The 12,623-nt window shown below is 39.1% G+C and overlaps 1 protein-coding gene across 5 annotated transcripts in view; it reads right to left on the reverse strand.

Annotated features, from left to right (window-relative positions):
* LOC117304459 (dystrobrevin beta-like) overlaps positions 1-12,623 on the reverse strand; it is a 71,084-nt gene that overhangs the window by 2,237 nt on the left and 56,224 nt on the right. For 3 of the 5 annotated variants that reach the window (XM_033788933.1, XM_033788929.1, XM_033788934.1), the window contains exons 8-17: positions 12,128-12,294; positions 11,230-11,351; positions 9,255-9,281; positions 6,819-6,899; positions 5,996-6,077; positions 4,596-4,678; positions 3,731-3,932; positions 2,188-2,410; positions 1,652-1,750; positions 1,350-1,500 (exon numbers count right to left, since the gene is read on the reverse strand). In XM_033788933.1, coding sequence (XP_033644824.1) covers positions 1,350-1,500; positions 1,652-1,750; positions 2,188-2,410; positions 3,731-3,932; positions 4,596-4,678; positions 5,996-6,077; positions 6,819-6,899; positions 9,255-9,281; positions 11,230-11,351; positions 12,128-12,294 — 1,237 coding nt within the window. The remainder of the gene's footprint in view (positions 1-1,349; positions 1,501-1,651; positions 1,751-2,187; positions 2,411-3,730; positions 3,933-4,595; positions 4,679-5,995; positions 6,078-6,818; positions 6,900-9,254; positions 9,282-11,229; positions 11,352-12,127; positions 12,295-12,623) is intronic. The other 2 variants (XM_033788930.1, XM_033788932.1) reach the window with 2 other exon arrangements.

The raw sequence follows: 12,623 nt of genomic DNA on the forward strand, positions 1-12,623 counted from the left end.
ACAACAAAATGGACAAATATCTTAAGAAGAGATTTAAAAAGCAAGTAAAAACACAGAAAAGGAAATTATGTATGGAAAGATTTTGCAAGGGTCAGTTGCCTCTTTGAAGTGTCAGACCTGTCAACAAAAACATAATATCAAAGGCAACAAAAACATATAAACATATCGAATGAAATCAAATGAAAACAAATTGAGTCAATTGTCTCTATAACAATTGCCACAAAATAAGGCGTAAGGAAATCATGTCTCTAGATACATTTGGCAGCAAATTAATGCCGCAAAATAACACACAAGAAAATCAAATCAAATCAAAATGAATCACTCAATTTGTCTGACTCTCTAGAAACATTTTGGGGCAAACGAATGCCACAAAATAACACATCAGGAAATCAAATGAAATCAAATGAAATCAAATCAGTTAAAACAAAAATCAAAACAAATTGTGTCAATACACTTTTAAAGTCTCTAAAAAAATTGTGCGTCAAAACAATTGACACAAAATAAGGCTTTAAAAATTGTATAAAATCAAATTGAATCAATGGCAAATGAACGTCACAAAATAACACATCAGGAGATCACATAAAATCAATCAGAATTAATCAATTTGTCTCTAGATATATTTTGCGGCAAATGATTGCAACAAAATAACACATCAGAAAATCACATTCAAATAAAATAGAATCAATACATTTATATCAAGATTAATTTTGGGGGCAAATGAATGCCACAAAATAATCAAACAATACAAGGAAATTCAAATAAAAGAAAAGATACATATATGCAGAGAAAATTACCACATTAAAATTTGTTTACAAACAAAAACAACAACAACAACATGTGGTGAGGAATTCTGATTAGAGAATGAGAGACATTCATGAACAGAAAGAAATGCACATTAGCATAAAAGCAATTCAAGATAAGAAATATGTTTCAAAATAGGAACAAAGTCGTCAATTTGTCTTTGTTCATGTTGTTCAACCCAAAATTGTATAACAATAATTAACCAAGTCAGTTTCCCTTGTGGTATATTACTTGAAGTTTTAAACAAAAAAGTTGTATTTCCTTTAAAAGCCAATCTCTCTGCTGCCGTTTCCCAAGTTGTATCGTAAAAGTAGTTGTGATCCCTGGCTATATGGCAGTTACGGGTTTGAAAGGCTTCCAACTGGCACCCCCAACCAAAAATATTGAAAAAATAGGGAGACCACTAACAATCGGGCTGTAATCCAGGTCGAAATGCTGGGGCCACCCCATTCCGAACGTTACTTAAAACCATTCCATGCCATTCCATTCCATAATCGCTCAGCAGTTTAGCTTTTACCCCACTGAACAAATACAAAATTCCTGCTTACATATCCAATCCCGACGGGGGGCGCGCGTGGTCTCTCGATCTGCCTTCTTTACGCGCCGTCAACTCAGCGATGAAGTCCTGTTCCGACATCTTGTTACTCTTCTCACCAGTGGAACCCAAGCGTTGGCCTACTCGCTGGCTAAACGTAACATCTGCCGAGAAAAACAAAGACAACATTTCCAAGTTTTTTTTCACAGAGCTTGGGTAAGTACAGAGTATACAATGCTAATGCTAATAAACACACAATGGTGTACATGGATAAAACCAAAGTAATTCTTTTTTACAAAGACTGTTCTAGCCTACCTCTACTGTTAGCGTTGTCTTTACTGGGTGTGTCTGGGCTTTTGACGGTTCCCTCTTCAGAGATGAAATCATCGTCATCTTCATCATCGTCGTCAGCTTCTGTTTCCATGGAAACAATTACATTTATTAATGTAGGGAGACCAATTGTGCGCCCTCAACGTTTCTCAAAACTTTTAATTAGCATATTTTACAACGACCATTGGACTCACTCTCTTTTCCCAATAGACCTTTATCGTGGTTCATCCATCTTAATTTTTCCCAATTGATAACAATGTAACCAAAACGAGGCTGGAAGAACAAAATAGTCTGGTTCCTATTTGCATAATCATTATTAGCATTCATTATTGTAATTCGATACAAGGAACACGACCAAGATATCTGCACCATGATAAATGTCTATAGTATACCTTCCCTTTAAGCAAATAAAAAGAAGACCAAGACGGAAACAAGGTGAAACAAAAATGTAATGGGTCACGTGCAATTTCTGATTTGTTTAGCATAAATTTGCATACTTGGTTATTATCTCATTTGCATACCTGAGTTTAATTCCCTGACTAACGATGACATGGCACTTGTCACAGAGTCGGCGGCTACCAATAGATCACTCCGAAGATTCCGCGATCCTTCACTACTCGCTGGTTTGCCGTTCCGGGTGGAGCCAATATCGCCGGGCGTGTTGGCGGAATGCGTGGGCGTGGTCGTCGAGGCGTTGTTGTTTTTGGAGGTGTGGTTTGGGCTGGACCGTGGGGATCCGTGACTCTGTGTGGAGCAGAGAGAACATCATCATGTCTTTTCTCTATTTAAGGAGATCTAGCGATTATAGGTTTTTACAGAAAAAGTAAATGCCACAGAAAGCAATATTGCGACAACTTTCATATTGTACTTAGTAAATCTGAAACAAGTCTTGAGACAATTGGCGCTAAGAGAAAAAAAGAAGATAAGGTGGCAGCGAATCCTGGTCATGACACTTGAGCAAGATGGTTTACTATAATTGCTTCTCTTCACCCATTGGGTACCTGCGAGGGTAGAGATTGATGTTGTGTATGAACAAGCCACAGGAGCGCCACGGCAGCTCATGGCTGTATACTCCCCAGGGAGCTGAGAAAGATTAAGGGAATGTTATTGACCAGCCGTCGATTTCACCAAACTCTTCCTAACTTAGGATTAATCTTAAGACTCGGCACGAGTAAAGTTCTGTATGCAAATACATAGGACGCATTGAACCCATCCTAAGTTAGGAAGGGTTACTCGTCCTAACTCGAGATAGGATTAATCCTAGCGTTTCGTGAAATCGGCTGCCGGGCACTAAAGTAAACCGCATTGAGATGTTTATCGTAAAATGCGCCATATAAGATCAAAGAGAGGTTTACAGTACATGTATATGTACCACCATGTGTTTTCTTATGTTTTAGTTTGTCTATTTTTCCATGTTTAGCGCCCTAGAGCGTGTTTACACATGAGGGCGCTATACAAGCTTTGGTATTATTATTATTATTATCACCATGTGTAAATCTCTTTTGAGTAGTGTTGGTTCTGAAAAGAGATGGTGGTAAACACCTCCAAACGTTTCGATCAGTATGCTCAGATTGTCTTCAGCAGAATGCTGGACACTGCTGAGCAAATGCTGCATTGTTAACCAACAAAAGAGTTTAAAAGAACACGCTGCCTTGGACGGGTCGAGTTGGTCTTTGAGAAGCGTTTGCAACCATTATTTATAAAATGCATATGGGTAGAAAGATGTTGTAAAAGTAGAATACAATGATCCACACAAACGTGTCTCGAAATTGCGTGGTTTTCCTTTTACCTCGTCGACTAACACGGTCGGCCATTTATGGTAGTCAAATTTTTTACTTCCATAAATGGCTGACCGTGTTAGTTCGCTAAATAGATGTTAAATTTGCATCGGGGATAAAGAATATTAATTTTAATTTTTACCCATACACTGATGTGTGTTAGCACTGTATACTCAGTACTTCCCTGAATCCTATGAAAAAATATCACAGGCATATTACTTGGGTGGGATTCGAACCCACGACCCTTGCCACTATTTTACTGTGGTTATTTTCAAAGACAAAATACCTTAAGAAGTTTCATCAGTCCTTCAAGCTGAACCATCAGCTCTCGTCTGCTCTCCTGCAACGCGGCCATCCTCAACTCCAGCTCGTCCTTACGTTGCCGTAGCAACCTGAGCTCGGCCAATAGTGTCGGGTTACGTTGCGGCTGCGATCGCACAGCCTCGTCGTGTTCCTGGCGTAGACGCTGGATTTCACGCATTATCTCTCTGGGTTAAACATACAACATTCACACAAGTTATTAAAAAACAACAAGAGCTGCATTTTTACTATAAAAACTATCTTGTCATCAGGAATACTGGACTTTAGTTTTGAGATTTGATATATATTAACCCTCCTGAAAATGGCTTGCTGATATATTGTAGTTTATGCGAAATTAGTAAAAAAATGTTGCGAAAATAGTTTTTCGTCTCAATTTCGTCTCAATTTATTTCTTCTTTACCCTCGGGAAACCTCTCAGTGTAACACTGTTTTTCAGAGGTGCCCAGCAACTACATACACATTTACAAGTTACTGGTAAATATGTTTCACATGCTAAAATAATTTTCTTCTCACGAGGTCACTTAGTTTTGTTGTGACTTGTTTTACACATTTCTCAAAAACTACAGCACCTCAGCAAGAAATATTTTAAGGGAAGCTTTCTACCATCATTATTTTCAAACCGTGTAAGTTTAACGTAAATCTGTAGACAATGCGTTTTGTGTGTCCTGCAAAAAGTACCCAAATCCTTTAAGTTCTGCCAGCCAGACTTGGCTCACTTGATTTGGCCTGCCAGCTTTGGCCTGCCAGACTTGGCCTGCCGTGAAAGGCAAAAAATACACCACAAACTCTACCCATCGATTTGCAGGCTTGGATGGGCCCACGGGTCTTACCTGTTCTTAGCCTCAAGTTGCGCAATCAGAGCTCTCTGCTCCTTGTTGGCGTCGAGATCGGCGGAAATCTCAGACACTGTGGGCTGAAAACCAAACCAGAACTCATTAATAATATCATGTGGATCTTCTCACATATCAAACCGCTACACAGCTTCTACATATTTTTTTGATGGGTGCATCACCAGGGCCCGATTTCATAGAGCTGTTTAAAGGCACTGGACACTCTTGGTAATTACTCAAAATAATTGTTGGCATAAAAACTTACTTGGTTTACAACGAGTAATAGGGAGCTGTTGATGGTATAAAACACTGTGAGAAACGGCTCCCTCTGAAGTATCATAGTTTTTGAGAAAGAAGTAATTTCTCACTCATATATTTGAATTGAATTTGAGATCTCAGCTGAGGTCTCAAATTCATGACTCTGAAAGCACACAACTTGTGCGACAAGGGTGTTTTTTCTTCCATTATTCTCTTACAACTTCGACGACCAATTGAGTCATTGAGTTATTTTATGCATATGTTGAGATACATCAAGTGAGAACAAAGGAGTCCAGTACCTTTAAGCAAAACATAGTGTTTAAAAAATCACTGCTTAGCAATAATAAGCAGGATACCAGTCACAAATTGTACATGTGATATGGTATTTTGGCTGGTAACTATATTCTGGTAAGTATAATTTCATTTTGCTTAGCTTGTTATTTTTTGCAGCTCTATGAGATTTGGCCCAGGTGTTTGATATCAGAGAAAGGATCAGGTCCCATGCCTTCAGGAATACTACACTACCACCTTGGGGTTAAAATGTTTTTTTAATGCCTTATTTTGAGGCAACCAACAGATCACATTTTGAAACTTGATAAATATTTCTTCTGTTCTGTAGCACATCTGTAAAATTGCTTCCTCGAATTTCAGACAGCTGCATCGATCTCAGCAGAAAATCCTGTATGGCTAGACGTTCTTGTTACAGCTGTAAACTTTATGCCAAGATAGTGACAAGATGTAGAATGTATAGTTTGGCTGGCAACCTGTTGCTGCTAAGCATGATCTTTGTGTGCTTAGCAGGTTTGTACAGTTGTGCCCTAAGTTGGGTTATAACAGTGATCAGAATTGTGAGTGAAGAGACTACTCAGAACACAAATTAGACCAATTGGAGACTTTCTGTGACTATAGGTGGCAGCAGACTTACCGAGTAAAGCCATTGTTCTCAGAATTATGCGCATGTTCAGAACTAAGTAAACAATGAAAATTTACCCGGTAAGTCTGCTGCCACCTAGCGTTGGAAAGTCTCCTATTGACTGTTCACATCATCAAAAAAAACCAGAAACTTAGTTTCCACTAGCACACTAAACTTTTCGATAAAGAATTAATAATTTATTGAAAAAAAAGGTACAGAGATGACTTACCGGGTTATTACTAGCGGCGGCTAACCTAGCAGCGTAACAAGCAATCAATCTATGCTCATCATCCAATCGAGTATTGTCTAGACTGTTGTCAAGCCTCAAGGAGGAAAAAAAACAGAGGGTGGGAACAAAAGACAGAAAAAGAGGCTTGGTGAGAGACTACAGATCACATACATGTACCAATTTTGGAGAAATATTTCATCTATGAGACAAGAATCAAAATGCAAAGAGACTAGAATCAAAATGAGAACACAGTTTTATCATCTGACATGTCTGAACGGCTTTATTTGAATAAAACACCAATATAATTTGAAATTAGAAAATGATGATTAGAAATTTCATAGAAAGTTAATGATAACGTGTATGTATTTATTGGGGTTTCGTGGCCGAGCGGATAAGAGCACCGAACTCAAGCTCTGGTGGTTCTGTTTAGCAGAGTGTGGGTTTGATTCCCGGTCGTGACACTTGTGTCCCTGAGCAAGACACTTAACTATAACTGCTTCTCTCCCCCAGAGGTTACCTGTGAGGGCAGAAATGGTTCTTGTGATTGATTTAGCCGAGTAGCGCATTATTCGTTTCACAGGCTGTATACTCCCCAGTGAGCTGAGATGGTTTGAGGAATGAATTAAGGCCCAGTGATCAGGGTAATAGTGTTGGAAGCGCGTTGAGATGCCCTTCATGTGTGAAAAAACGCTATATAAAAACTGGTTATTATTATTATTATTATTATTATTATTGAAAACTGACGTTTCCTTTCGACCTGATACCTCCAAACAGTAACCTCTTCGGCACTTCTACACAGCACTGCATTACGGGAATAGCCTACCTTTTGATATCATCCTCCGTTCGTAAGATTCTAGCATTATCAGGGCTGTCATAGGTCAGTACCGTTACTGGAGTAGCAGGCCTGATAGGGTTTTAGCGGTCAAGCATAACGGTCAGTCCATCAGGGTGGTTAGAGACAAGTGGATGGTGGTCAGTCATGCACATCAGTGGCGGGGTTAAGATGGGCGAGAGGCGAGAGACATGGAACGAGGGTAGAACAGCGGAGGAGACAAGATGCGTTACGAGAGGAGAGAGGCAGACCAGTCAAGAAAGATGAGAGAGGCGAGAGACATGGGGGAGGGTAAAACAGCAGGGGAGACAAGATGCGTGGGGAGAGGAGAGAGGCAGATGAGTCAAGAAAGATGAGAGAGGCGAGAGACATGGAACGAGGGTAAAACAGCAGGGGAGACAAGATGCGTGGGGAGAGGAGAGAGGCAGATGAGTCAAGAAAGATGAGGAGTGATGAAGAACAGGGTGGGAAGAGAGGGGGGTTGTTCCAGAGAGGAGGTGAGATGTGAAAAGGAAAGCAGGGTTAGGGGGATGAGGGGAGCATAGAGAAAATGAGAATAGCAACGAGTGAAGAGAAAACAGTGTAGGAAACAAAGCGAGGAAACATGGAAAGAAAGGAGGCAAGAGGTAGAGATGAAAAAGACATCAAGATGGAACAGAGATGAGATGGAAGCAAGGATCAGATGAAGGGAAAGTAAGTAAGATAAGACAGTAGAAAACACATGGAGGAGGTAAAAAAGGAAAGAGGAGGAGGCATCGGAATGGATTGAAGGTAAAGAGGAAACAGTTTTAGGAAACAAAAGAGAGGTGGCATTGGAAGAAAGGAGACGAGTAGGGATGAAAGAGACATCAAGAAATAAGAGGGATGAAAGATGAGATGGAAGCAAGGTTCAGATGGAGGGAAAGTACATGTAGGTAAGATAAGACAGAAGATAAGCACGTGGACATGATGGAGGAAAAAAAGGAAATGAGGAACCGGAACGGATGAGGAAAATGACAACAGTGATGGAGAAGGGAAGACAATAAAGAAGAGTAACGAAGATAACAGAGATGAAGACAGCAGAAGATAAGATAGCAATATCATACATTAAGGGAACAATAGCAAGATCATAGAAATATTGAAAGATTAATCGAGAACAAGGTAATTAGGAGAGAGGCCAAGAAAAAGCGCAGAAGCAAGATTATGGAATATAAAAAAAAGTGCAGTAAGAGAGAGAAGACAGCAAAGGCAAGATGCAAGATGTTAGCAAGGGAGCAAGATGGTTGGAAAGAAAAGACAAATTGCTAAACGTTAACGATATCATTATGAAGTCATTAATAGAATCATGATAACGATACAAATGATGACATCGTCAGTCGCGCCACCAACCGAAATGTCCGTGTTTTGTATTTTTGTTTAAAATGGTTTTAAGGTTTTTAGAGATATGTATTTAGCATCCACGATGCGTTTTTTTTTTTTTTTCAACATGCAACTGGCACAGCTGGATAAACAGGCTCATGAAAACATCATGTGGCACTTTTGAGTCTCATGAGCTGTTGCGTATCTGTTGGGCTTACAGCTAGAAAGGATATACCTTTTTCTGGTGTTTCCTGTATCTAAATATGTAAATGTATGCGCGGAACTAATATTTCTTAAAGGGTGTATGTACTTTTTGTAGGACAAAAAACACAATGTCCACAGATTTACACTAAACTTACACAGTTTGAAGATAATGATGGTAGAAAGCTTCCCTGAAAATATTACGTGCTGAGGTGCTGTAGCTTTTGGGGTAATGAGTAAAACAATGTCATGAAATTAATTTTCGTCTCATGAGACGAAAATTATTTTAAGCATGTACAAACGTATTTTCATGTTGTTGTTTTACTCATTTCTCAAAAACTACAGCACCTCAGTAAGTAATATTTGAAGGGAAGCTTTCCACTATCATTATCTTCAAACCCTGTAAGTTTAATGTAAATCTATGGACATTTTGAAAAAGTACCCAAATCCTTTAATTGATGCACGCACAATGTAAAGATTGATCATCCCTTATTAACTGGATTAATTAATAAACTCATCTTATTGTTTTGTCAATTTTGTCAAAATTATCGATTTGGAAGCCATATAAAACACTTAGTAACAATGTTAAACCGTCAAAATTTACAGACAAGGCGGTTCGTGCGGGGCGACTGGCTGTATGACTGAAAAGGTTTGTTGTAAATATGGAAGTATTATCTTAGAAACATTAAAAAATGATCAACTGGGAGGACACGTACTTCAAACTCAATAAACACACTCCAAAATAAGGATGGAAACAAAAACCAAATAAGGACTTCAGAAAACAGGCCAGGAACTATCTTAAAGACTATCACTCCAAAACGAAAAAAGGAAACTCTAGGGGAGTTCAAACACTACAACTTTAAACGAGCTATTAAGTAAAATTCTTACATAAGAAGTTCAGAAACACTGCCTTTTCTGTTTACACCCAAAAGGAAGGGAAGAAAAGAAAGCCAGTTTGTTTTTTGACAGATACTCATTTTGAAAATGAAACAGACTTATTAAGTTATATGTACAGGTATGGCTATTTATCACATATCTTTTCTTACAGCTCAGTTCCGAAGTCACTAGGTGTTGAAAATCTTACTTTAAAGTTGATTGGCGTTTAAAGAAGTTGAAGTGAACACCACGTTTAAAACTTAACATTTTCAACTATTTGGGTAATTTACTCTTCGTCTTTGTTAAACCAAATTTGTCTTTGTACAACCTCACATTCTCAAGAAATATGAGTTTCAGTTTTTGTGCAGGTATTTAAAAAAAAAAATTAAGTAGAAGATTATAATCAACAAATTTTGGGCTTTGCTTTTAGGTTTTACACAAAAGTGCTAAAGACAAGATTGTTTTAGCAAAGTACAGAAAAGTTCCTGGGATATAATCTTTTAGAAGAAAAGTGTCAGTGGCAGAAGTAAGAAATGCTTTGGAGAGAAAGAAAGAGAAAGAGAGAGTGATAAAAAAAAAGAGTTTGGTACAAAAGTACGAACGCCAGAACTGCCAACATTTACGTCTTGCAATCAGAGAGATTTTGTCCCAACAATTGGGGAGATAGATTGGGTGCGTTCCATAAGCTTACCTGAGTCGACCCCGCGGTGCTCACTCGGGTGAGCCCCTGACAAGAGCTAATCGAAACGATCACACTCGCCCTCTCGTGGTGACAGCATGCACTTAAGGTCACCCAAAGTGACCCACTCCACAAGCAGGGCACTGCGGGCTGACCCGGGTGAGCCCCTGGAAATAACGTCAAAGCTATTCGAACGCACCGGGGGCAGACCGGGGTAGACCCAGGGAAGCTAAACGAACTCACCCATTATTAAGAATTCTATTCAACTTTCAGTGCCCGCGTTTTTGCATTTTTACTCTAAAATGACCAGCTTTTTTTAGGTTTTCTCAAAATTTTGTAAAACAAAGAAGTCTTTCTCACCCAACAAAATGTATCTTGCTGATTTGTGTTGCCTTGGTACATCCATAAGTCAATACTATTGAGTGATAATGCCCTCCCATGAAAACATGTACTGTATTTGTACAAATTGATTACGCTTTTCGAGTAAATAAAAAAGAGTGTACATGGACAATTCAGGTGCTTTCAGAATCCATAAAATAGATCATACATGTACGTCCTTGGCACTGAACATGCTGAAAGAGTGAACTAGGAATGTTTCTACAATCAGCATGATCAGGAAGGTTTGCAAATTTGTTCATCCGAACATCAAACATGGACAAATTTTGTGTTTTTTTTTTCTTTTTTTTCCCCGAAGATCAAACATGGACAATTTATTTTTTTTTTTTCCCCATTTTTTTTTCATTTTTTTTTTTTCGGGGGAGGGGTGGGAAATTTTGGCAGACAAGAGAGTTGGCAGCTCTGAAGCACACAAATTTTTTAAAAGCAGAACTAGACATTAGTAATCATCTGGGAAATGTGTTGAGCTTCTCTGTTAGTCAGACACAGAGGACAAACGGTTGGATATTATCTGCAGCATAAATTTGTTTATTTTAACTTTTTTTTTAGGAAAGAGAAGGAAGGACTCGGAGCTTTGGGGAAGTACTTTGGGGAAGTACCCTGATCAGATTTGTCGATTAGCTGACCTACATGTAGCAGCTTTGCTACCACGGGCAGAGCGCCGTATCGATCACTAACCCCTGGAAGGGCAACGCTGAAAAGCAATGCTGATCGGCTGACAGAAAGTGTCTGCTTTAATTTACGCACACGCACGCTTTGTATACGCCTGCAACCATGGCCCTCCTATTGTCTCTCTTTTGTTAAGCAGAAAATTATCCCGCAATATTTTGGAATTGGGCCCCAAGTTCCACCTAGTTATTCAGAGAACCGTGAGTAACCGTGGAAAAAGGTAAAAGGACCACAAAGACTTACACAATATGTGAGAGGTCAAGAGGTCGTTCAGGTTCATCTGGATAGTGAGGTATACGTTGCTGCTTGGAGGGTGAGCGGAATGGCTTCTTCAAGGCCTTCCCCACCTTCTTGGCCGGGGATTTCTGGAAGGAAACAAATAAAAAATAATAATAATAGAGAGGAGAAAATACCTGTAATTGGATTTTGTGTAGAGTGTCATGGTCGAGTGGTTAAAGGCAGTGGACACTATTGGTAATTGTCAAAGACTAGCCTTCACAGTTTGTGTATCTCAACATATGCATAAAATAACAAACCTGTGAACATTTTAGCTCAATCGGTCGTCGAAGTTGCGAGATAATAATGAAAGAAAAAAACACCTTTGTTACTGAATCACAACTTCTTGTTTTGTGCAACTCATAATCCTAGACGTTAAACCAATGTTTGTATGAGAGAGATTAGCTGTTGCCAGCCCGGTGTTTATAGCCTCTTGTTTGCTGTGTTCCCTTCAAGGTACTGGACACTATGGGTAATTGTTCAAAATAAATATAGCAGAAAAACTTACTTGATAGCGATCAATGGAGAGATGTTGATAGTATAAAACATTGTGAGAAACGGCTCCCTCTGAGATAACGTTGATTTTGAGAAAGAAGTCATTTCTCGCTAAAATATTTGAATTGAATTCGAGACCTCAGCTGAGGTCTCGAATTTAAGCATCTGAAAGCACACAACTTGTGCGACATTGTTTGTTTTTTTCTTCCATTATTATCTCGCAACTTCGACGACTAATTGAGTTCAAATTTTCACAGGTTTGTTGTTTTGTGCGTATGGGGAGATACACCAAGTGAGAAGACTGGTCTTTTAGAATCACCAGGTGTCCAGTGCCTTTAAGAGAGAGACAGACCTTGATCCCCCAACCTACCCAGGATGAGTATTCCTTCATTTCGTGATCGGAGGTGTGGCTACCCGACGTGTAGCCTCTCCAGAAACAGTTCTGGCAGAGTTGATAGTTGGGGCAACGGTTACACTTATAGCGGTACCCCATCATGGACTCTGACTTGCAGTTACTGCACTCAACCGGGTGGAACACTGCAGAGGAAATCATCATTCAAAGATTTAATTATACTCTTTGTGACAGGTGCAGCAATGCTCATCAGAGCAGGCCATGATTAAAGCCATTGGACACTTTCGGTACAGACAAAAAATTTAAAGTTCACAGATTTACAAATAACTTAAAGGGTTTACAGAAGGTAATGGTGAAAGACTTCTCTTGAAATATTATTCCAGGAAATGCTTTACTTTTTGAGAAAACATTAAAACAATATCAATTCTCGAAATTGAGAATTACGGATTTATTTTAAACACATGTCATGTCACGGCGAAACGTGCGGATACAAGGGTGGGTTTTCCCGTTATTT

Source organism: Asterias rubens, chromosome 21 (assembly GCF_902459465.1).
Source record: "Asterias rubens chromosome 21, eAstRub1.3, whole genome shotgun sequence".
In the NCBI taxonomy this organism is placed as follows: domain Eukaryota; kingdom Metazoa; phylum Echinodermata; class Asteroidea; order Forcipulatida; family Asteriidae; genus Asterias; species Asterias rubens.